Here is a 26,746-nt window from a genome sequence, read left to right as displayed (position 1 = left end):
GTTTTAAGTTTTAATGTTGCTCCCTACCTTCAGTTAAAAAGGCTTAATATATGATAAACCAAAACGTATTAATTAAAGAAACCGACTTTTCCATTGCTGTGCCTTATTAAAGAATGTTATTCTTCTTCCTCTGGTTTATCATTCTGGCTTTAAGGTGTGGTTTTGTATTATTATTTATCAAACCACACTATATATTTTTTGTCCACTATATATTTCTCCCTGACTTGCCTATCCTACTCCACTTTCTGGGTTTTGTATAAAGAGTAAAGATAAGCATTTATTGATGTTTATAGGAACTAAAAATGTCTTCGTCTCATCTTGAAAGGCAACAGTATGAAGTCGAAGCCCTGAAGGCCATATATTTAGATGACTTTCAAATAATTGGTACAAACGAGTATTTGCTTCACCTTATACCAGAACGTGGCACAAATGGAAGCGTTATTGGAAACGTGTACCTCGAACTTCAAATTACGCTACCTCCATTATACCCAGATGTCTTACCGCTTGTTCGAATATTTAAGAAATCTGGATTGTCCGATGAAAAGAGTAATATTTTGAAGGTAAGAAGCTTAATTTAGTATTTTTTTATTATACGCTTTATTTCTGTTCCCACAAAAACAAGATCTCGCGAACCCAGTCAGTGGAGAGAGTGTAGCATCCCCCCTCCCAATGAAAAGAAAAATAACACACATTAACACTGCCTTTCTAATAATGGCTAAAACACCTGGAGACTGTCAGTCTCAATAGTTGCACCCCCTCCCCCTACTCTCCAAATAAAAATTCTACACATAAGTTGCTTTTCCATTTGGCATGTATTAATGGTGGCACTTCTGTCTTTATCTTTCTCTTGTAAGTCAACTATATCATGTTCCAGCCTACTCGTACTATTTTGGATATAAGCATGTTGTGATGGTAATTGCCCAGCTACGTATGTCAACAATTTTTTGGGGGGAGGGGGGTCTACTTCGGTGTGTTCTTATGGGGTAGGCATTTAATGTTGATGGTTAAATGTCTGCATTTTAATATGCAATTCTAATAATATTTTTTTAACTGTATGAAAACTGAATGACCAAACATTTGAACAAATGAACAAACATTTGTTTTTAAGCAAAAATATAACATATGGGCCCAAATTTGATGAAAATTTTTACTGATATTACTACAGTTTCACTAATTTTATTGAAATTTTCATCTCGGCTGGTAAACCAGTCTGTAAAAAAACGAAAATCATTAACATTTCCCTTCCAAAATATGTCGACTAGTGATACTACCATTTAATGGCCATTATAGGTCTATTAAATCTAATCTCATATTCGTTTTGGGGGAGTGGGGAGATGGTTAAAATATCTTACTCTTTTCTAAATTCTTTAACACTTGATTTCTTCTGTTTTATATTTTTAAACTATAAGCTAAACCTGATGGTGCAATTTTCATTAAGATGCCTTGACATTTTCGGTGTGTTTCGCCCATCTTTCGAAAATCATGCAGATTTTCTCAGGCTCGTAGCTTTTGATGGGTAATCTCAGTTTTCAGGTGAAAATTGCACCTGATGGTGCAATTTTCATTAAGATGCCTTGACATTTTCGGTGTGTTTCGCCCATCTTTCGAAAATCATGCAGATTTTCTCAGGCTCGTAGCTTTTGATGGGTAACATTAAACTTAATGAATTTTTTTTATATATTTCGGATCAAACAGTTCATGGTAACGAACTGTAGTAAAGAGCGACCCGGCTCAATAGTAACCAAAGCTCTAAAAAACGGAATTTTGATACCAATAGTTACATCAAAAGAATAGAGTTTTAATGCTGATTTTAAGTATATAAGTTTCATCAAGTTTAATCTTACCCATCAAAAATTTTGAGCCTGAGAAAATTTGCCTTATTTAAGAAAATAGGAGAAAACACCCCCTATGAGTCATAGAATCACACCGTCAGATTCAGCGTATCAGATAACCCTATTGTAGAAGTTTCAAACTCCTATCTACAAAAATGTGGAACTTAGTATTTTCTGCCAGAAAACAGATCACGGATGCGTGTTTATTTGTTTGTTTTTTTTTGTGTTTTTTTCCCAGGGGTGATCGTATCGACCCATTGGTCCTAGAATGTTGCGAGAGGGCTCATTCTAACGGAAATGAAAAGTTCTAGTGTCCTTTTTAAATGACCGAAAAAATTGGAGGGCACCTAGGCCCCCTCCCCACGCTAATTATTTTCCCAAAGTAACCTAATCAAAATTCTAAGATAGCCATTTTATTCAGCATAGTCGAAAAACCTTATAACTCTGTCTTTGGGGACGACTTACTCCCCCACAGTCCTCGTGGGAGGGGCTACAAGTTACAAACTTTGACCAGTGCTTACATATACTAATGGTTATTGGGAAGTGTACAGACGTTTTTGGGGGGATTTTTTTGGTTGAAGGGAGGAGTTAAGAAGAGGGGGTTTTGTTGGGGGGAAATTTCCATGGAGGAATTTCTCACGGGGAAAGAAAATTTCCATGAAGGGAGCACAGGATTTTCGAGCATTATTTAAAAAAAAACAATGAAAAAATAAATATGAAAAACTTTTTTCAACTGAAAATAAGGAGCAGTATTAAAAATTAAAAAGAACAGAAATTATTAAGCATATGAGGGGTTCACATCCTCCTAATGCCTCGCTCTTTACGCTAAAGTATTTTTAGTATTTCAACTATTTATTCTATGGCCTTTGTGATTCAAGGGTCTTTCTTAAGGAATTGGGACAAAATTTAAGCTTTAGTGTAAAGAGCGAGGTACTGACAAGGGGGCGAACCCCCTCATATACGTAATAAAAACATACGAATATGGAAGTTCGTTACGTAAGCTAATTCGTAAGTTACGTATATCTTTTACTAATAAAAACATTCGTAAAAAATTAAAAGTTCTAGTTGCCTTTTTAAGTAACCAAAAAATTGGGCAACTAGGCCTCCTCGCCCGCTCCTTTTTTTTCTCAAAATCATTCGATCAAAACTATGAGAAAACCATTTAGCCAAAAAAATAAATATACAAATTTCTTTTTAATTATTCATCTGCGTAGAGCTAAAATCAAAACATGCATTAATTCAAAAACGTTCAGAAATTAAAAAAAAACAAGTATTCTAACTGAAAGTAAGGAGCGACATTAAAACTTAAAACGAACAGAAATTAATTCGTATATGAAAGGGGCCGTTCCCTCCTCAAGGCCCCGCTCTTTACGCTAAAGTTTTTTACTGTTTTAAAAAGTAGAGTTGAGAGAAAGAGTCAAGTCTTTTAAATCAAATCTCATATTTGGCTTTGGGGAGTGGGGAGATGGTTAAAACATCTTACTCTTTTTTCTAAATAGGGGGCTACGGTGGAGGATCTTCCCTTGGAGGAATTTGGCCTGGGAGAAGAGAAATTCCATGAAGGGGGTGCAGGATTTTCTAGCACTATTTAAGAAAAAATAACAATGAAAAGATAAATATGACAAAGTTTTTTCCACTGAAATTAAGCACCAGCATTAAAACTTAAAACGAACAGAGATTTTTACGCATATGGGGGGTTCATCTCTTCCTAAATACCTCGCTCTTTACGCTGAAGTATTTTTAGTAATTTCAACTATTTACTCTACAGCCTTTGTGGTCTTAAAGAATTGGGACAAAATTAAAGCTTTAGTGTAAAGAGCGAGGTATTAACGAGGGGGCAAACCCCCTCATATAAATAATAAAAATATACGAATATAGAAGTTCGCTATGTAAATTAATTTGTAAGTTACGTATATTTTTTACTAATAAAAACGTTCGTTAAAAATTAAAAATTCTAGTTGCCTTTTTAAATAACCGAAAAATTGGAGGGCAACTAGGCCTCCTCCCCCGCCGTTTTTCTCAAATCGTCTGATCAAAACTAAGAGAACTAAGAGCCATTTAGCAAAAAAAAATTAACACGCAAATTTCATTTTAATTATTCATTTGCGGAGAGCCAAAATCAAACATGCATTAATTCAAAAACGTTCAGAAATTAAATTAAAAAAAAAACAAGTTTTTAACTGAAAGTAAGGAGCGACATTAAAACTTAAAACGAACAGAAATTACTCCGTGTTTGGAAGGGGCTGTTCCCTGCTCAACGTCCCGCTCTTTACGCCAAGGTTATTTACTGTTTTATAGCAGAATTGAGAGAAAGAGTCGAACTTTAGCGTAAAGAGCGAGGGATTTCGGAGGGGACAAAAGATTTCTGGTCAAAAATGAAGTCAAATGATAATCAAACAGTTCGTGGTAACGAACTGTAGTAAGGAGCGACCCAGCTCAATAGTTAACGAAACTCTAAAAGACGGAATTTTGATACTATTAGATACATCGAAAGAATTGAATTTTTATGCTGATTTTAAATATTTAAGTTTCATCAAATTTAGTTTTACCTATCGAAAGTTACGAGATGAGAAAATTTGCCTTGTTTTGGAAAATAGGGGAACGCCCCCTTAAAGTCGTAGAATCTTAACGAAAATCACACCATCACATTCAGCGTATCAGAGAACCCTATTATTGAAGTTTCAATCTCCTATCTACGAAAATGTGGAACTTCGTATTTTTCGCCAGAAGACCGATCACGGGTGCCTGTTTATTTGTTTTTTCTTTTTCTTTTTTTCCAGGGGTTATCGTATCGACCCAGTAGTCCTAGAATGTCGCGAGGCAGCTCATCCTAACGGAAATTAAAAGTTCCTGTGCCTTTTTTAAGTGACCAAAAAATTGGAGGGCACTTCCACGCTCATTTTTTCCTAAATTCAACGGATAAAAATTTTGAGATAGCCGTTTTGTTCAGCCTAGTCGAAACACATAATAACTATGTCTTTGGGGATGACATACTCCCCCACAGTCCTCGGGGGAGGGGCTGCAAGTTAAAAACTTTGACTAGTGTTCACATACAGTAATGGCTATTGGGAAGTGTACAGACGTCTCAAGAGGATTTTTTGGTTGGGGGGTTGAGGGGAGGGGGCTATATGGGAGGATCTTTCCATGGAGGAATTTGTCCTGGGGAAGAGAAGTTTTATGAAGGAGGTGCAGTATTTTGTAGCATTATTAAAAAAAGAAAACAATGAAGAAATAAATATGAGAAAATTTTTCTACTGAAATTGAGGAGCAGCATTAAAACTTAAAACGAACAGAAATTTTTTCACATATGAGGGGTTCGTCTCCTCCTGAATACCTCGCTCTTTAAGCTAAAGTATTTTTAGTAATTTCAACTATTTATTTTACGGCCTTTGTGTTCAGGGGTCATTTTTAAAGAATTGGAACAAACTTTAAGCTTTTACGGATAGAGTGTTTATTTTAAGTGGATTAATTGAAAAGTATCGATCAGGAAAAATAAGTTATATGTTGCATTATTGGACTTAAAAAAAAGCGTTTGATAATGCTAATAGAGTTCTGCTTAAAAAGTATAATATGATATGGGGCTGCCTTCTTGTTTCATTCTTTTGGTTGTAAATATGTATTTTGAAACTAGTGCAATAGTAAGATTACGTCGGTTGAGTTTTTCGAGGCCTTCTAAAGTTACGAATGGAGTAAAGCAGGGAAGTGCCTTGTCATCTCGACTGTTTGATTTTTTTTATTAATAAAATTGTAAAATTTTTAGCAAAAAAAGGGCTCCCACAGTAAAATTAGGTTATAAAAACCTCTCAGTGCTGTTGTTTTGCGCATGACACTGCTCTAGTGGTGAATTCAACAAATGATTTACAAAAGCTACTGGATTTAACAGATGATTATCTAAAGATGAAGTGCCTGCAGGTAAATGTTCAGAAGTCAAAAGTGATTACATTTAACAAGAGGAATGATAAATGTAAAAGTAAATTTTGGTTTAAGGGGGAGGAGATACAAGTTTTGGATAAAATTAAGTATCTTGGATATATTTTTCAAAGTAATGGAAGATTGAATTCACATATAAAGAAACCGGGGAAGAGCAGCAATGCTTACAATTTTTGGAATAAAATGGAAATGAAAAATTTGTCGTTGCATAAAAGAGTCTTTTTATCGAGAATGATGCCCATTCTATACCACAGAGCAGAGATTTGGGGGGCATGAGAAAGAGGCTCAGCTAGAGAGCATTCAATTAGTGTACTTTAAGAGATTGTTGGGCTGCATAGAGTAACTCATTCCGAGTTTTTAAATGGCGATCTAGGTATATGGCCACTAAAAAATTACAGATTAATCTCAATGATTAAATTTTGGATGGAAGCTGTCCAGTTACCGAGTGGCAGGTTGCTTAAGGCAGCTTATGAAGATTTACTCTCGCAGGGGAAAAAAGATTATGATTTCTAAAAATAAAAGATATATTAGACAAAACAGGTTTTCTTTCGTTTGGAATGAAGTTAGAGCAGCAATGGATATAGATGCAAATTGGGAAAATGAGATTAAGATAGTACTAGAGAATCAAATGATCCAAATATTAAGTGAGGAGATAACAAAAAATCAGAAACATTAAAGTTCTATAAGGATGCTAAGGTGGTTTTTGTGCATGAGTTCCACCTCAAGCTGTATTTACCAGCTAGATATTTTATGTTGTGGATACAGCTCAGGGCTAACTGCCTGCCAATTAGTGCAAGATTAATAAAATATTGTAAAGAAAGATGCTCCAATGAAGACAGATATACTTGCCCGCTTTTTAGATCTAAAGAGGATTATTTAGTGTATTGCTTGAGCCGGTGTCAGGAGCTCTCCACGACAAGGGAAGGGATATTTGGAAAAAAATGTGTTGATACTTCCAGTTATCTTAAACAGTACATTGCCTCAGTTTATTTGTCGAATAGCAAATTATCGGGATTTTTTTTTAAATAAAAAAAATCATATAAAGAACTCTGTATAAAGTAAATGTAATGTATTATTTATGTATTTTTGCAAGAGTTAAGTGTTCTTTCCATTGACCGTGTTTTCAAATACTAAGTACTATTATTAGGTTAATGTAGCGTTTCATTTAAGGATTTTATGACGATTGCTGATCAAAGTTTATGTAATTTGTGCCTTTCGTTTATTTTACTTTACTGTGTTCATGGCCGTATATTTGGCTTTAAAATACACTTATCTATCTATCTATCTATTGTTATCTAAATTCTGTTTTTTTTTTATTTTGGTTACTACTGGCCCGATCGCTCCTTACGTACTGTTCGTTAGCATTAACTGCTTGATTTATCAATGCTGATTTTAACGATCATCGATGAAGGTGGTGTCAGAATTTTGATAAAATGATGGTAAATTAACGATTGTCTAGTGTTTTGGCAAGGTATAAAGGAAACAACTACTATCTTAAAGTAGAAAACTAGACTTTATCTGAGTAAAAAAAAAAAAAATAACGAACTTAGTTACGCTGTATCCCCTAGCGTGCCTTTGACATTTATATTCCAGAGATATTCTTAATCAACATGGTCGTTTTAGTCCTAAACTTCACTCAGATCACTTGTTCCCCTCGGACTGCTATTTTATCAGATTTATAACTTTGACTCCAGACTACTACACAACTGAGTTAAAACAGAAAGATTTAATAAAAAGAAATATTAATCGTAAAATTATGTGCTGCAAGGAAAATATAATCGGAACTATTCTAAACTTGTAAAACTTCAAAATAAGTTAGGTGCCCTATAACTCATTTCCCTCTTTCGTCTGTCTGTTGTCAGAGTTTCCGTGTCCTGTTGGGTATCTCAGACTTTAAATTGAGATTAAACTTACCCAATAGCGTTCCTGAAGTATTCTATATAGTGGGGATAGAGTTTCGTACCATTTCCTCCTGAAACTGCTTGCGATCCCAAGTGTAGAAGTTTGGAGGGACATCATTTGCATAAATATTGCCAATCCGCCATGACTAAAGCTTCTTCCTGGCCCTTCACCTGAATTTGACACCCCTGTCATCTTCCGTCCTTGTTTACCCTCTACTTGACAAGTCCCAGTATATTTTAAGTTTATAGTCTCACTCATGTACAGGAGGAGGTTCATTCCGTTTTGCCTGACCTTCGAGTTACAATATTTTTGTTTTTTCATTCTCTCCCTACATTGTTAATGCCTCTCCTCTTTTTACCCATGTTTCCGGATTTTTCTAATTATTATATAAGTTAAAATGTTGCATTTTTCTTAAAGTTTTACTTCACTAATAAGTAATTTATATTCATTATGATTCTATTTTATATTTTTTGATTCTGTTTCATTAATTGATAGCTAAAATTTTTATTGTTTTACTGTCGTGGAATCACAGATTTATCTTTAGTATAGCTAGTGGTGGCCAATTTAAAGCAAAACTGATTTTTATCTATTTATGTAAATCTGCGTACAGAGAGGGGAGATATTCCCCCAAGAATGACGTGAAGGGAATCCCCCATGTAAAATGTGAGGATATTTGGCCTGAAAATTCATTTTTTTTTCTTTTTTTACATTGGAAAAAATTACTACCTTTTCGCATTTTTAAAAAGTAATTTTGTGACCAAGATGAATCTAGTAAAACAAGTGCACAGAGAGAGAGAGAGACAGAGAGAGGGGGGGGGGAGCTATGTACATCTAAGTTTGATAGTCTTATTACTTAACGCTATTTCTAACAGAAATAAATAAATGAATCACGAGAGCATTAAATCGAGAAAATCACACTTTAATTTTCTATTCAGTATTTGAAATTTTAACAGGATATTTGACCCTGAAGGGTTTATAAACATTGATTATTTAGTTTATGAGTCTTTAGTTTATGACGGAGGATCTACGATGTGACTCTGTAAGCTTAGCCAGACGTGACCCAGCTCTAAATGGGCGCCTGGAGAAGTATGGGGAAGGTAAACAGGAAGGGTGCGCGAGAGCACAAGGTGGCTGGCTCATAGCCTCCCATTGCACTTCCTGGTTAAAGGGTCAAGAAACGGAGATCATCGCCGCTGGTAGGGACTGTAAAGTCTAGTGCTTCATTCTTTACCTTTTTTTTTTATTTTTATATCTGCTCAAATTTGTATATACTATCGAGTAATTACAAAAATAAGAGCTCCTTTCTTTTGTTTTGGTATGATTTTGATTTTTTTTTTTTTTTAGGAGGAAATTCAAAAATTGACCAAAAGCAGAATTGGAGAAGAAACTATGTTCGAAATCGCTCAGCTGGCTCAAAAATTTTTGGCTGTACACAGTGTATCTCTCTATGAGTCATTTTATGCCGAAATGCTGTCCAGACAAAAGAGAAAGGAGTATCGAGATGCGGAAGTTAGAAAAAGAGAAGATTTGTTTCGTCAAAGACTTAAAGAAAAAGAAATTGAAAAAGTCCAAGCGAAACTTCAAGAGCGCAAGACTAATCCGGAAGATAGTTCTGACAGGATTGAAGTTGGCACTACGAGTAAAAATGATGATTCCGGAATCCAGCTTGAAAAATTGGGGAAACCATCGTTGCGCAAACAAAAATGTCTTCATTCTTCGGATAAAGTGACAGAATTTCCAAACAAGTTGAAAATTCAATATATACATTGTTTGGGTGTTTGCTCTTTGAACAGAACTGTTTACCTTGGGAGAAATATGGAAAGCAATGAAAAAGTGGTTGTGACTCAGTGGACTCTACCTAAAGACAGCTCATCTATAAAGAAAATTCAACCGATTGAGCAAGAAATTAGTCAGCTAGGAAGATTATTTGATGACAGTCTTATAAAGTATCTTTCCGTCCTAATCATTCAGGGCAGGTCTGACTTAATTATTCTGATTGCGCAAAGTTATAGCGAGGGTATCAATCTGCAAGATTTGATTTCTGCAGAGTTGAAATTCAATGAGATCTGGTGTAGACATTTGTCAATTCTACTACTGAACTGTATGAAATATCTTCATGATAATGATATTATTCATAGAAACATGAGATTAAGTAGTATATTTGTGACCAGAGACATGAAGGTTCAGTTATGTGATTTTAGTGTTGATAAAAAAATAAGAGACCTGTGTGAATCGTCTTTTGCAACTCTAGACAGCTACCCAATTGCGCTTGGTAGGAGTGGAAAAAAGGCAGACATTCACCGGTTTGGAATTTTGATTTTAAGCTTATATGAAGGAAGAATTGTACAAGACTTTGCACCCAAGATTCCTAGCTCAGTTTCGAAGGACTTTTTAGATTTTTTATCATGTTGCTTACACAGGGATGAGAAGGAAAGATATTCTGTTCAACAACTGCTTTCCCATGCCTTCACAGTGAGAAAGCCTGTTCAAGAGCCTGTTTCCTATTCCAGTTTTGAGGAGCCTGTTAGTGACAGTGATTCAGAATCAGAAAATATAGTTGAAACTCAATTATATCCACCATCTGGTCTAGCTGGATCTCGTCTCAATACTGACTTCGAAGTTATAAAATTTCTTGGGTCTGGGGGATTTGGAGAAGTGCTGAAAGTAAAAAATAAACTAGACGGTGGCATTTATGCAATAAAAAAGATATTTTTGAATACGTATAGTGCTTCAGTATCAAACAAAATTACTCGCGAAGTTCAAGTTTTGTCAAGGCTAAATCATGAAAATGTAGTTCGTTACTATAATTCTTGGATTGAAGAATACAGCTTAAATGGAAACTGTAAAGAATCTGACTGTCAAGAAGGTTTTAGTGGTTCTAAGAGCAGCAATCCCCTTTCGCGAAGTTTGTTGCTTGGAAACACTCGTAATAGAACATCATGGTCACTTAGTGAAGACAGTGAAGACGAGAGTGAAAGTGACCATGGAAACAATGGCAGCGAATCTTATTCTATTGTTTTTGAAAAAAATTCAGGTGACCAAATATATGATTCTGCCTCAAAAACACAGAACAACGTACCTGGTAAAACTCGAATTAAAGAAAAAATTGTTCGTTTCATGTGTATCCAGATGGAATATTGCGAGAGAAGTACTTTAAGGTCCGCTATTGATAATAATTTGTATAAAGATGAAAGAAAAGCCTGGAGAATGTTCCGAGAAATTTTAGAAGGGTTGGCACATATTCACCAACAAGGGATGATCCACCGAGATTTAAAGCCAGCAAATGTTTTTCTGGTGAAAGGTGATCATGTGAAAATTGGAGACTTTGGCCTAGCTACGACGGGTTTCTTTTCTCGTCAATTGGATGAAGCTTACAGTCCTGATAATTCCACTTCTAATACTGGAATTGTCGGAACCTATTTGTATGTAGCACCCGAAATTGCCAATAAGAACGACAAAGCTGCTTACGATAAAAAGGTTGATATGTATAGCCTAGGTGTGATATTTTTTGAAATGTCGTGGCCACATCTGTCAACTGGTATGGAACGTGTAAAAATTATTAGTGACTTGCGAAAAAAATCGATTGAGTTTCCAGCTGAAGCTGCTGAAATTTTAAATGACCACAAAATGGAGCTTATTAGATTATTGTTAGAACATGATGCAGCCAGAAGACCCTCGGCTGATGCACTTCTCCAAAGTTCCCTAGTTCCACCTCCTGAACTTGAAGATGCTACTCTGCAAGAGACAATCCGCCATACTCTTGCTAATCCTCAAAGTAAAGCCTATAAATATTTAGTCAAATCCTGTTTAGCCCAACAAGTGCCACCTTATGATAACATTGTTTTTGATCCTGAAGGGTTGACTGAACTTCCAAAACTCAGGGAAAAGGAACTGCTGTCTACTCTTGCCACTAATGTTTTCCGAAAACATGGGGCCGTTGAAATTCAACTCCCATTGTTGACTCCCAAAGGTACATCTCTTTCAGTTGATGAACAGAACCATGTACAACTCATGAATAGAACTGGTACGATAGTAACACTCCCAGCCAATTTAAGATCATCTGTCGCTAGATATCTTGCACGTCACAGTCTCAATGACTTTCGTAGTTTTGTTGTTGCAAAATCTTATAGAGAAAGACGCGTCCTTGGTGTTCATCCGAGGGAATCTCATGAAGCTTGTTTTGATATAACTTCTTCGGTTGGTAATAATTCTTTTCTTGCTGAAGTTGTACATATTGGTTACGATTTCCTGACCCATATTAAGGCTGTAAACAGCCAGATGCTCTGTTTGAAACTGAGTCACGCTAAACTGATTGAATCCCTGCTCGATTATACTAATATTGATTTGAGTCAAACTGACAAAATTTTGTCAGTTTACCATGACTTGAAAGGCCAGACCAATGATCGAAGTGTGATAGAAAAGAAGTTCAACTTAATGGGAATTACTGAAATTACTGCTAATACTTTGATAAATCTTATGGAGAGTGAAGGCCCCTTTGAAAAAGTCCAAGGAATGTGGCGTTCGCTCTTAAAATCTAAAAATGCTGTATCTGTTAAAGCTAAGGCTGCTTTCCAAGACCTTTCTTCCCTTTTGAAACTTCTTGAAGTTTTAAATGTAAACCCAGGATCTGTCGTAGTATGTGGCTCTTTGCAGGTGCCTTGGAACATATATTCTGGTATCGCTTTTCAGTGGTCTATTGCTCCAAGGAAGCGTAGGTCTAAAAAAACAGAGGTTCTTGCTGAAGGAGGTCAATATAGTGACTTATTCAATAACTATAGTTCGCATTTCTTACTGTCACCTGTTTTGAATAAGGTAGAAGCATGCGGAATATCCATTTTTCTTGATTATCTTGGATCTCCTATGGTTGATGAACTTACGATTCAACTGCCTCTCAAAAGACATCTTGATGTCGTTGTTTTAAACCTAAGCGATGGGCTCCTGTCGAAAGAAAATTTATTAGTCTTAAGAGAGCTTTGGAATTCTGGTATACGTGCAGCAACACCGCCTCCCTTCCATGCGTTGGAAGAAGCACAAGTTTGGTGCAAAGATCTGAACATTCCTCATATTCTAGCCACCAAAGAATCAGAAGCGGGTCTTTATCTTGTTAGAAGCTGGGATGGTGATAAGTTCTATGAAAAGAAAATGGGACGCTCTGAAGCTCTTGAATATATTACAAGAAATGTTGCAATGGAGAGTCCACTTCAAGCGTTCCCCACAAAGTCTGAAAAAACTAATGATGTTGGTAATATTGGTGTAGACATTGTTTTTATTGTGACTGAAAAAATTCCAAGTAATATTCGTCGAAGATGCGAATCTCAGGCAATGACGGCTGTTGACTCCTACACAGATTTATTAAATACCAAAGTTCAAGTTGTTGTGTTGTGTGTTGATGTGCCTTATTCCTTAATTCAGTTGATATCAGGGGTTTACCCTCTTGACTTGAGCTCAGTGGAGAAGCTGGTGGTAAGTCACCCTCGCTTCCGATCCCAAATTTACAGTATCGACGATCATATCCAACTTTCCAATAAGTCTATGAAGAAATCCTTGTTTGTGCTATTTAGCATTGAAGATGGAAAATGTAAAGTCCTGATATGAATCCTGAATCAATGTAGCCTACCGTTGTTTATTCCATAAACTTGGTAAGTCTTTCCCTTTCTTTCAGTTCGCCTCATTTTTATTTGTTCCTTGCTTTCTAGTATTTATAAAATTGAAGAGCCTTTGTGCAATGTCCATTTGTGTTGCCGTTTTCATACACAATAATATTAAAACGACTTAAATTTATATTAAGTATGTGTCAGTGTTTTTTAAAACGTTATATAAACGTAATTAAAGCGTGTATTTAAATAATCTTGATTCATTCTACACTGTTGTAGCCTACAATTGGTTCTCTGTTCTGCCTGAGGCTCTTAATTTTTTTTATTCCAGTCATGGTTTATCATCTCTACCTCTTATTAAGCAAATGCGACTGGTTGATACAGGCTTGCTATAAGATTTTAATAGTAAAATAAATCATTTTAAAAAGTCCTGTCATGGCACAGTAGGATTGACCTCTGTTTGGTAATAGGGCACTCTGAGTTCGATCTTAGCTGCAGCAACCAGCTGGACATGGAGCAATCTGCTGCAGATAGGCCGAAATCTGATTCCGCTGATCAGATTATACAAAAGCCTCATTATAATAGTTCAAATAAGAGGAAAAGAATCATTTAGAAAATGAAGGTCAGATATGCTCTGACGTTCTGTGCTCAACGCTACCTCTCTTTTCTATATTAAGACGCTGATGCCGCATAGAGTTTAGTTAAAATATTTTTTTACTCGTTTAATATAGGTTTGACAATTGTAAATTCGAACTTCAGGGTGGTAAATATGGTATTCATCATCATTTCAAATGGAATACATCGTCATTTCAAAATGGAATACATTTTTTTTTTTTTTTTGGTAGACATAGTATTTCTCATTTGTCTCTGGCAGGTCGTTTTATCATGAAAAATATATATTGTCTTATTTATGTTGTTCTCTACTTGGATGGGAAAACTTGTTTGATTGTATTTGTTTTAACTGGCCCATAATTTTAGGGTTAGAACTTTAACTTTCGTCTACGTTTTTAAACCTCGGAAGGTGTTTTTTTTTCGGAATCTAATTTAAATATCTGTAGCAGCAAGAAGAACATTTACAATGAAAACAAAACATATAATTATAATAAATTCATTGAATAAAGGTTATTGACAAAGAATAAGAGGGGATCCTATGTTACAGCAAAACTTTCAGAATCAGCTGATCTTTTCTGAGGGTGCAGGGGGGGGATATCTTGCGTAGAAAAGCTATCTGTCGCTCAAAGTCTTATGTCTTCAGCATTCACAAAATGTTGAAGACATTGGATTTATAAGAAATTACAGAAAGCTCGCTTTACGAGCTTTTCGTTGACACTCGCTTCATTCGGGCCTTCGGACATCGTGATTGACCAGCCAAACGGGGATTGATTTTTGTGCCACCCGTTCTCTACCGTCACGCCGTAAAATCTCAATCCGATTTGTCCTTTATGGAATTAAATAGAAAGATGTCATGAAATTATCAGAAAAAACGTATTAAATCTATATTAAGGTTTTTTTGTAACGATTCCAAAGTATGTTTCGATCAATTACAAAAATTCTTGAACAAGCCAAATGGAGTATTGCTATTCAGAGAGAGGTGCTTCACTCTATAGTATAAACTAAAGGTGGAAGAAAGGGACTTCAGTCCCCAAGAAGTTGCAATATTCAGAGCAATTTTACGCTTTACTTTGTTTTCTGGGCTTTCACCTCTGCAAAAATTGTTGGAAGCCCGTCCCTTCCCCCCCAAAAATCTAACTGGTCACTGGCTTTATATTTTCCAAAACATTTCTTTTTGTTACAAGAAAGCAATCATCGCTACATCACAATAGATCCAGATTTACCCTGCACGCACCCATGGATCTAATTTGGGAGCTGGAAGAGAGAAAGATTTAAAAAATTGCAATTAATGGGTAAATTATACAGAGAAGATTGAAATGACGGAGAAAACATTAAGCGAATAATATCTGAAAAAATATATGACTAAAAGTGTTATTGCTAAAACGTCAATTGTTTTATAATGCTTATTTCCCACTGAGTATTTTTAAGGAAAATAAAAGTTTACGCTTTATGCAAGCTAAACTTGTGGATGACAATTTAGTCATCAAATAAAACAAATTTACTTGACGAAAACCCTAAGATGTTGTAACTCGTTAGTCATCCATTTCATTCCTCATTTTTAAGTAACTGCTTATTATTTTCATAATAAAAAATTAGATCTAAAAAATTAGAGGGAAACTACCCCCCTCCTGCCCCAGTTTTCCCTCCAAGTCGTCTGATCAAAATTCTGAGGTAGCCATTTTGTTCAGCATATTCGAAAAGCCCAGTAACCATTCCTTCGGGTTTTTTGCTTGTCATTCTCGGAAAGGGCATAACTTCACGATTGGTTTGAAGTTTCAAAGACAGGAGTTGGAAGGTTAATTTTTTTGTAAGTCCTTCCTGTTTACAGTTTTGTTCTCAACCAGATGTCATAAGATCATGAAAACAACTACGCTTAAAAGCCTCTTGCAACGCCAAGCTTGCCTGAGATGACGTGTTGCTCAACAGCTCTTCTCCGTCCCACTCTGTTTGAAGTCTATTTTGGCTACCTAACAAGAAATGGCTAAATACCTTTAGTTATTTTGTGACAAAATCTGAGCTGAGGCATAATTTTGAGTAGTTGAATAATTGTCTGTTAACAGTTGGGAATGGAAATCTGTTCTATGATGGCTTTGTTCAGTAGATTCTTGATAGTTTTTAACAGTTTTGGGGCTTTTAAGTGGGATACTTTTGGGAGTTGTCCAAATGGGATGTACTCTCGTGAGCAGCAAATTTATGTGGTTCGCTTATGATGTATCTAACTGGTTTAGTTTTACAGTAGAGCGTGAGAAAGCGATTTTGTAGAGAGAATGTGAAGGAATCTTCTTAGTGAGTTTTCAATATGTGTCTTGGTTCTTCTCTTGCTGTATCTTAGTCAAGTCCTTCTCTTGTACTCGTTACCCTGTATTTATTTTAAACTATTGTACTTAAACTTGATGTAATAAAATACATAGTTTATTGTGAAAGAGACTGTTCTGCCTCCTTCTCGAGAACCCATAACTCTTAGTGATATGACTACCCTTACCGATACTCCTACAAACCCCATACCAGTACAAAGCAAAAGGTTTACAAAGAGGTGGCAACGAATTTCCGTGGGAGGGGGGATTCGTCCACACTGCTAGCTGTAAAGGTTCGACTAGTAACTTATGGACTCTACGTGGGTTGTATGTTCAGAAGCTTCAATTTGGTCTTGAAATTTTGTGAGTTGTGCACCTTATCTTTGTACCTGTGTCATTTACACCGTCTGTAAACTTATTTCAACTTTGTTGCAAATTATGTCTGCCGGATTCAAGTAGCTCCTACTGTTACTACTGCCACAACTTCGCGCTTATTTTGCATCTTCACTGCGTGAAAGCTAAGCATCCTTTCTTTTGTTAAATCAGTGGCTAAGAGACATTTCCTCCGTCAGCAATGTCAATTTCCGCCAAAAGATATCTGGCTTAATTGACTGTTTCTGGCACGAGGAGCTTATTCTCCAATTTGCAACAAGGACTTGCTATTGTCGCATTTGCAGTTTGTCGTTGTTGTCATTTGTGGCCGTTCTACGTTCTGTTGCCTACCGTTACTTTAAAGTAAGTGTCTATATCAGTAATAGTGTGACATCAATAAAGACTGGAAGAAAAATGAATCCCTTACTAGGAGTGCTTACTCTCAAATTTTCATCGTCTTCTGCTTTTTTTTTTTTTTTTTTTTTTTTTTTTTTTTTTTTTTTTTTTTTTTTTTTTTTTTTTTAATGAGCCAAATACTCATTGTGAACCCTTCTAATTGTGGGTATGGTAAAACAATTGCTTTCTCATTTTTGAGGGAAGTTAAAAGTATAGGCATTAGTATCCCGCAATATTTTGATTCTTAAAGTGAAAATTATTAGCCTGGTGTAGTCGTAAGATTTTAATGGTAGTTGGAAACCTTTTGGCCAAACCATATTCCGGTAACGAGAATGAGGAATTTGGTCAGGGTTAAGTAAATGGATTATTGTGAGACTAGGTCAGTTTTGTAGTGAACGTCGTAGTGTAATTGGATCTATTGTTGACCTTAACTAACATTTCGATTTTAGATAATCCAAAGTCTATTAAGCCATTTTTAGCCAATTGAAAAGGGTGAAAATGCTGATTAATTGGTATGATAGTTGAATGATCATAGCGGTTTCGTTGAGGGTAAGAGGACTGCTGTTGAATTTTTTTTAGAACCAGGGATTAATTGCGAATTTAGACGATATTAAATAAAAAAAACTAGTTTTTTTTAGCTGAAAGTAAGGAGCGACATTAAAACTTAAAACGAACAGAAATTACTCCGTATATGTAATGGGTTGTCCCCTCCGCAGTCCCTCGCTCTTTACGCTAAAGTTTGACTCTTTGCCACAATTCTACTTTTTAAAACAATTAAAAACTTTAGTGTAAAGAGCGTGGGACTGCGGAGGGGACAACCCATTACATATACGGAGTAATTTCTGTTCGTTTTAAGTTTTAATGTTGCTCCTTACTTTCAGCTAAAAAAACTAGTTTTTTTTTATTTAATTTCTGAACGTTTTTGAATTAATGCATGTTTGATTTTGGCTCTCCGCACATAAATTATTGAAATGAAATTAGTATATTAATTTTTTTTTTTGGCTAAATGGCTTTCTCTTAGTTTTGATCAGACGATTTTGAGAAATAAGGGGTGGGGAAGGAGGCCTAGCTGCCCTCCAATTTTTCGGTTACTTAAAAAGGCTACTAGAACTTTTAATATTCAACGAACGTTTTTATTAGTAAAAAATATGCGTAACTTAAGAATTAACTTACGTAACAAACTTTTATATTCTTATATTTTTATTATGTGTACGAGGGGGTTTGTACCCTCGTTAATACCTCGCTCTTTACACTAAATCGTAAGTTTTGTCCCAATTCTTTAAGAATGACCCATGAATCAAAAAGGCCGCAGAATAAATAGTTGAAATCACTAAAAATATTTTAGCATAAAGAGCGAGGTATTTATCTCCTCCTAAATACCTCGCTCTTTATGCTAAAGTATTTTTAGAACCCCTCATATGCGTAATAGTCTCTGTTCGTTTTAAATTTCAATGCTATTCCTTACTTTCATTTGAAAAAACGTTTTCATGTTTATTTTTTCATTGTTTTTTTTATAGTAATGCTAGAAAATCCTGCGCCCATTTCATTGAATTTTTCTTCCCCCATGACATATTCCTCAAAGGAAAGATCCTCCCACAAAGCCCTCTCCCATCAACCCCACCCCCCAAACCAAAAAATCCCCATGAAAACGTTTGTACACTTCCCAATAACCATTACTATATGTAAACACTGGTCAAAGTTTGTAACTTGCAGCCCCTCCCTCAGGGATTGTGGGGGAGTAAGTCATTCCCAAAGACATAGTTATTATGGTTTTCGACTATGCTGAACAAAATGGCTATCTTAAAATTTTAATCTGTTGACTTTTGGAAAAAAATGAGCATGGGAGGGGGCCTATTTGCCCTCCAATTTTTTTGGTCACTTATAAAAGGCACTAGAACTTTTCAATTCTGTTAGAATGAGCCCTCTCGCGACATTCTAGGACCACTTGGTCGATAAGATGACCCCTGGGAAAAAAAAACAAACAAATAAACACGCACCCGTGATTTGTCTTCTGGCAAAAAATACAAAATTCCACATTTTTTAGATAGGAGCTTGAAATTTTTGCTATAGAGTTCTCTGATATACCGAATGAGATAGTGTGATTTTCGTTAAGATTCTATGACTTTTAGGGGATGTTTCCCCCTTTTTTCCAAAATAGGGCAAATTTTCTCAGGCTCGTAACTTTTGATGACAAAGACTAAATTAATTGAAACTTATATATTTAGTATCAGCGTAAAAATTCGATTCTTTTGATGAATCTTTTAGCATCAAAATTCCGTTTTTTAGAGTTTCGTTTACTATTGAGCCGGGTCGCCCCTTACTACAGTTCCTTACCACGAACTGTTTGAAAAGAAAATAATTCGGTATTTCGGGGCTTCTGACATTATTACTCCTTTGCGGAAGTTAGGCTCAAAATTGAAAAAGGATTATATTTTTTCTCTGGGCCCCTTCCACCTCTTAGTTCGTTTATTTTCCCGTTAGTTTTCACCTGTTTTCGCTTTACAGTTGTGTTATCTCTTGGCAGTTCTTTCGTTAGTTGAGTTATGGTTGTGGTATATATGTTTTATCGCTCGTATAGTTGTGTTATTTTCAAATTATACTCCATAATAGAGAGGCTCCGAACACCCAGCATTGTATATTAAGCTCTTAATTTGACGTTTTTTTCTAACGTGACCAGATTCGTCCTGCGCCCTTTTCATTGAATTTTTTCCCCCATGGCTTATTTCTCCAAGGAAAAATCCTCCCACATAGCCCTTTCCCTCAACCCTACCCCCAAAACCAAAAAAATCCCCCTGAAAACGTCTGTACTCTTCCCAATAACCATTATTATATGTAAACACTGGTTGAAGTTTGTAACTTGCAACCCCTCCCCCAGGGACTGTGGGGGAGTAAGTCATCCCCAAAAACATAGTTATTATGATTTTCGACTATGCTAAACAAAATGGCTATCTCAAAATTTTGATCCGTTGACTTTAGGAAAAAATGAGCGTGGGAGGGGGCCTAGATGCCCTCCAATTTTTTTGGTCACTTAAAAAGGGCATTAGAACTTTTCATTTCCGTTAGAATTACCCTCTTGGGACATTCTAGGACCACTTGGTCGATACGATGACCCCTGGGAAAAAAAAAAAACAAACAAACAAACAAATAAACACGCACCCGTGATTTGTCTTCTGGCAAAAAATGCAAAATTCCACATTTTTGTAGATAGGAGCTTGAAACTTCTACAGTAGGGTTCTCTGATACGCTGAATCTGATGGTGTCATTTTCGTTAAGATCCTACGACTTTTAGGGGGTGTTTCCCCCTATTTTCCTAAATAAGGCAAATTTTCTCAGGCTCGTAACTTTTGATGGCTAAGACTAAACTTGATGAAACTTACATATTTAAAATCAGCATTAAAATGCGATTCTTTTGATGTAGCTATTGATATCAAAATTCAATTTTTTAGAGTTTTGGTTACTATTGAGCCGGATCGCTCCTTACTACAGTTCGTTACCACGAACTGTTTGATGGAAAGAGAGTAGACCGAGGCGTATTCCCCGGGAAAACTGCTGGAAAACAATTTAAGGAATTAGCTGAGCTTAAGCAGTCAGCTAATGGAACAGTATTCCAGTTTTAAAGGGATAGCTTTACAATTGTTTTGTTGAGGGATCAAGATTGAATATAAATAGACATGTATATTGGAACGCGAGGATGAGTATAATAATTTGAAAGGATATAAGGTTGCAAAACGTGGTGAAACATGAATTTTTATCGACTGATGCAGGTTTGAGATCGATGAGATCGATAGGGCAAGATGAAAAACTCCGTTGAGCTTGGCACGACGTAAAACGAGATGACGGCATTGGAGGTACTTTGTCAGCTGGTACGGAATGCAGATCTAGAGAAGTTAGTCAAAATAGAAGTTATAGTGTAGATAGTGAAATTGAATTATTTGGTTAATTGTCCCAGAAGAATGCTAGCAGTATCTTCGCTACCAGAGGTTGTTACATATGGCATAGTATATATCATCTAAAGCCAGAGTAGCCAAATATTGTATGCTACAGTTATAAGAAAAGAGGACATGTGGCTAATTTTTGCTCAGAGCAGTCGAGGGAAGTGCGAAATAGAGATAGAGCCTACTGTTTTGTATGTGGGAATAAGGACCGTAAAGCATATGATTGTCTAGCCGATACAGGGATCGGGACAGGACTCAGAAATCATGGTTTACAGGTAAGAATCAGGGAAATTAGAAAGCCACATAGTAAAAGAGGGGTTGATATCTGATGTATTTGAATATTCCCCTCGTTGTGAATATTTTTATTACATATTATTAAGTGATGGTGATTGTTCTATTATAAATAAGGTGGGTTTGGTTTATTTTGAATGAAAAGGTTTAAGGTCACTTAAGGTTCTCTTGGATCCTGTTTGTCACGAATGTTTACTTTACGAGTCTGCATATCAGAAGGTTGATGTGACGAAAATCAGGGTCGAGCAATCTTTGGCTAGAATAAAGCCAATAGGCTGAGATTCAAAGGCTATCTCTGCTTCACTTAAGACTCTCTTGGATCCTGTTTGTCATAAATGTTTAATTTACGAGTCTGCATATCAGAAGGTTGATGGGACGAAAATCATGGTCAAGGAATCTTTGGCTAGGATAAAGCCAATAGGTTGAGATTCAAAGGCTATCCCTGCTTCACTGAAGGTTCTCTTGGATTTGACAATTTTCGAAGAGGCTATCTTACGCACTATATTCTAGTAAATTCTGGTAGTCCCCAGCTTAGGGTTCGATGCTGTTCTTAGTTAGGATATGTTGAACGAAATGAGTTCTATAACTTGATTTTACAACTGGTAGATTGACATTCACAAGAAGTGGGAGTTATAGGTCTATAAGCCTTCGTTTCTTAGTAAATGTAGTGATACTAAGGAAAGTAGTCATAGACCCCTTCTGAGTAGAAGTGTTGAGAGTCATTTCTAGTTGAAGTGAGGGCTTGCCTTTACCTGATGGGATAATTGTTATTACAGAGCTCGTTGAGTGATTTGCTGAATTTTTTCATTGTACTACTATAACAATCACAGATAAGGTCTTGTTTTAATTTTTAATAATAAAGAGCAACCCTCTAAATGACATTGACGTGAGGTACTTGGAACTTTTTTGAATGTCTTATGAGATTTCTGCTTGCAAGGTAGAAACTGTGAATGAAAAGAGTGGAAGTTGTGGTAGAAAAGGAAGTGATAGTTTTGAACATGAACCTAGGAGTAATGCTAAATTCAAGTAAATATTGAAAAGAATAACCCACCATCAAAGCCAAAGTCATTTAGTCTTCATATTTGGATTTGTTGCATGCTTTTCCCATGTATCATTGTCTGAAGAAAGTCAACAGTATTATTCATTTAGGGGACCCGAGGGTGCCCAGCATATGTTCTGGAAGTTGTCTCGAGGTTGGAAGCTCAATAAATGTGTAAGGAGAGATGAACTGACGTGTCTAAACATAGAGAGAGATAGAGAGACATACCTTTGCGGTTCACTCGAATTTTTGACAGTTTACATATAAATGATGGCGTTCTTTATTGCTATTAAATAATTAAAAGAAGTTTTTTTCAAATGAAAGTAAGGAGTAACTTTAAAACTTAAAACGAACAGAAATTATTATTTATATGTAGGGAGTTACTCCTTCACAACAACTCGCTCTTATACGCTAGAGTTTTTAGTACTTTAAAAAAACGTCTTTTTGTTCTAATTAAACAAGCATCTAGATGGGGTACCGACATATGTACAAGCATAAAACACATTTAAATCCATTTTTCAGACTAAGTCCAACTTTCCAATATATTTACCACTTTCCCGACTTTCTATTCAATATATTTCCCAACTATCAAATATATTGGGAAATTTTCCATTATAATGGAAGTTTTCCATTACCATGCAAGAACCGAGCGTGCTGAATCTGAAGGAACCTCAACACAACTATTCCATTTTAATTCAAAGCCATTTTCAGGAGTCATTCTTAAGGGATTGGGACAGAATTTAAACTTTAGCGTAAAGAGCGAGGTGTTGTGGAGGAGTGATTCCCTTTATGTACGTCATAATTTCTCTTCGCTTCAAGTTTCAAAGTTGCTCCCTACTTTCAGTTGAAAAAACGTGTTTTTTTAAATCTAATTTCTAATCGTTTTTTAAATAATACCAGGAAATCTGGCTTCTCCTCTAAGGAAAAATCCCTCTTCCTCAATGATTTTTTCTCTATACAATTCAATCCTGGTGAAAATTTACACAGTATAATTACCCTTAACCTCTCCATGCATAAAATTGAGTCGGCAATGAGAAACCAAGACATAAGAAGAATTCTGTATAGTAATTCTAACAAATACCCCAGTGTAAAATTTCTCCTGAAAAATTCACCACCTGGCAATTCCCTTCCCATGGAAAATTATCCCTGTGGAAAATCCCACCAACATAAAATCCCCCCAATACAAATGTATGCATACTTCCTAATAAAAAAAATACTATACGTAAACAATGGGCAAATTTTGTCACTTAAAGACCTTTTCCCAGGGACTTTGGGGGGAGGGGGTAATGATATCTCCAAATGCATAGTTATTCAGCCTTTCAACTAAGCTGAACAAAATGGCTATCTCAAGATTTTGATAGAACGGTATTGAGAAAAAAGGGGTGTGGGAGGGGGCCTGGTTGCTCTTCGATTTTTGGTCATTTAAAAAGGGCACTAGAACTCTAATTTCCGTTTGAATGAGCCATCTCATGATACTTTAGGACCACTGGGTTGATACGATCACCCCCGGGAAAAACAAATTAAAAAAACAAATAAACACGCATCCGTGAATTTTTTTTCTGGCAAAAAATACAAAATTCCACATTTTTTAGATAGGCACTTGAAACCTCTACAGGAGGGTTCTTGATACGCTGAATCTGATCGTGTGATTTTCATTGAGATTCTATGACGTTTAGGGGGTGTTTCTCTTTTTTTTTTAATGAGGCAAATTTTCTGAAGCTTGTAACCTTTGATGGGCAATACTAAACGTAACGAAACCTATATATTTGAAATCAGCATAAAGTTTCGATTCTTTTGATATATCTAATGCTATCAAAATTCCGGTTTTTAGAGTTTCGGTTACTATTGAGCCGCGTCGCTCCTTACTTACAGTTCGTTAAGCGAACTGTTTGATTAAGTAGGAGGCATTTGCAATGGAAAGGGATATCCTAGAGCATCTAAAATTGTCTTGCCAAGCATCCGAGTAGATTATGCATTGAAGCTATTGCATGATCATTTACTTATCGATGGGCATGTGTCCGGAGATTTTGACACTTGAGTAGTTATTCTGTCAGAAAAATTAGCTAAGACATAAAAAGTATCCTCGGTGCTGTCTTGCCATTGCCGACTCGTGTGAAAACTTAGGTCTTTTTATTTTGATCTAGCTTTTTTCATGACGTGACCGGCTTTTTCGGGAAGAAAGTATTTTTTTTTTTAAAGCAATTCATACACTGTTTGAATCCGAAACTATTCACGGCACAAAACGAAGTTGTAATCTCTATGCGCACAAAAGCTCGAAATCACGATCCCCTTACCGCCCTAACTCTTTTGTCAAAATACCAAATCACGTTCAGCAGCTATTGATCTTATCATCATTCAATAGCTCTTCAGTGAGAATTTTGGTCATGAACCGGATTATGTTTCAATAACTGAAGGTACAATATATTAGCGGTTATTAAGAGTAAGGAGTCAAGATATGTCTGGAATGTATTGATATCCTCCTTCGTTTGTGATCATTTTCTGCAGTCCTGTCCTGGTTTTGACAAAGCTGGAGCTTGCAACTTTCACTATAACTGTAGCTGTTTTTTAATACTGAGGATAGAAATCTCTAAATTGCTTTTATAAAGAGAGGAGAGTTAATTTGTATTCATACCTAAAAAATAAACATACTATTTGGCACAAAATTATATCTTCTGTCTGAATCAAACAATCACTTCCTATCCAAATTCATTTCAGAAATTCTGAAGTTTCTGTAAATTGTAGCATTATGAAATTGAAAGACGTAGGTTTAGTTTTTGGCTCACTCATGATTTGGGGTCTGGAAATCTCAGTGTACAAAGTCAACTCAAAGTTTCAAAATAAGTTGTTTTATCAATGTTAAACGCCATACTAGAAAGCAGTTAAATAATGGACTGTTCTGTCCAACCATAGCATAAGGGGTAAGCACACATGGTGAAGGGTTATGTTTGATTCACGGCAAAACGAGTTCTAAATTGTCTTTTTTGTGGAGTGTGCTGGAGTCAGTACATACTTCAAAATTTCTAAAGTGAAAAAACTTGCTATAAATTATGAAAATATCATGAAAACCATGAAATTCAAAGGGGGCGGGACTTGTTAATACCCTTTGGATATAATCTTGATTAAGGGTCCTGCTTTTGAAGCGGACTGGGAAGTAAATATTTGTGGATTCTGAAGGATACCTTCGTGTTTTCTTCTAGGGTCTCTGCATGCATCCCACTAGCTTTTTTGGGGACTATCCCCCCACCCCTAAAATTTAAGCAGGGGCATCGAGTGAATTGTCAATGTATCAGGTGCTTTAATTTAGTTCTGGATCTGCCTTAACATAACCTTACTACTACTAAAATTACTGATTAAGTACTTATATGCTTTTGTATTATTCATTGGTCTTTTTTTCAGGTAATACGAAATTGGAGCCCTGGTAATATGCTAATCTTGAAGACAGTTATCTCTTCCAATATGTTTGATAACTTGGGAGACGATTTGCAGTATAAAGCTTTACTTTCTAGAAATTATTTGTTTTTTTCTCTTACAAGTTTTTCATTTTTCTAGTCGATGATTCTTATTTGTACCAAAAGCAGTTCCAGTTCTATAAAAAAGAAGTGTCTGATTTTCTTGTTTCGTACGCTCATCTAACAAATAAATTTGATTGTTTTTATGGACAATTTACTGTGTTGTCTTAAAAATCTAGCAAAATTTTCTCTCCGGGTAAAGACGAGCAGCCTAGGCCTATTTTTGAATTAAATAAAAAAAAACAAGTTTTTTAAATGAAAGTAACGAGCGATATTAAAACTTAAAACGAACAAAAATTACTCCGTATATAAAAGGGGCTTTTCCTCCTCAACGCCCCGCTCTTTACGCTAAAGTTTAACTCTTTCTCTTAACTCTACATTTTAAAACAGGTAAAAACTTTAGCGTAAAGAGCGGGGCGTTGAGGAGGAAAAGCCCCTTTCATATACGGAGTAATTTTTGTTCGTTTTAAGTTTTAATGTCGCTCCTTACTTTCATTTAAAAAACTTATTTTTTTTTGTTTAATTTCTGGACGTTTTTGAATTAATGCTTGTTTTGATCTTGGCTCTCCGCACATAAATAATTAAAACGAAATTTGCATATTCATTTTTTTTTTTGGCTAAATGGCTTTTTCATAGTTTTAATCGGAAGATTTTGAGAAAAAAGGAGTGAGGGAGGAGGCCTAGTTGTCCTCCAATTTTTTGATTACTTAAAAAGGCAAATATAACTTTTAATTTTTTAGAACGTTTTCATAAGTAAAAAATATACGTAACTTACGAATTAACTTACGTAGCGAACTTCTATATTCGTATGTTTTATTTGCGTATATGAGGGGGCTCACCCCTCTTCGATACCTCCCTCTTTACACTAAAGTTTAAATTTTGTCCCAATTCCTTAAGAATGACCCCTGAATCACAAAGGCCGTAGAATAAATAGTTGAAATTACTAAAAATACTTTAGCGTGAAGAGCGAGGTATTACGAGGAGGTAAACCCCTCATATGCTTAATAATTTTTGCTCGTTTTCAGTTTTAATGCTGCTCC

General features: G+C 35.7%; 1 protein-coding gene across 2 annotated transcripts in view; it reads left to right on the top strand.

Moving 5' to 3' along the window:
• Nucleotides 1-25,859, top strand: part of LOC136027552 (eIF-2-alpha kinase GCN2-like) — a 39,526-nt gene extending 13,667 nt beyond the window's left edge. For both annotated transcript variants that reach the window (XM_065704918.1, XM_065704917.1), the window contains exons 2-4: nucleotides 294-560; nucleotides 9,009-13,303; nucleotides 25,594-25,859. In XM_065704918.1, coding sequence (XP_065560990.1) covers nucleotides 303-560; nucleotides 9,009-13,259 — 4,509 coding nt within the window. In that variant the 5' untranslated portion in view covers nucleotides 294-302 and the 3' untranslated portion in view covers nucleotides 13,260-13,303; nucleotides 25,594-25,859. The remainder of the gene's footprint in view (nucleotides 1-293; nucleotides 561-9,008; nucleotides 13,304-25,593) is intronic.
• Nucleotides 25,860-26,746: the final 887 nt, after the last annotated feature.

This window comes from Artemia franciscana, chromosome 5 (assembly GCF_032884065.1).
Source record: "Artemia franciscana chromosome 5, ASM3288406v1, whole genome shotgun sequence".
In the NCBI taxonomy this organism is placed as follows: Eukaryota; Metazoa; Arthropoda; class Branchiopoda; order Anostraca; family Artemiidae; genus Artemia; species Artemia franciscana.
The sequence above is the reverse complement of the archived record's forward strand: the minus strand, read 5'-3'. Positions and strand labels throughout refer to the sequence as shown.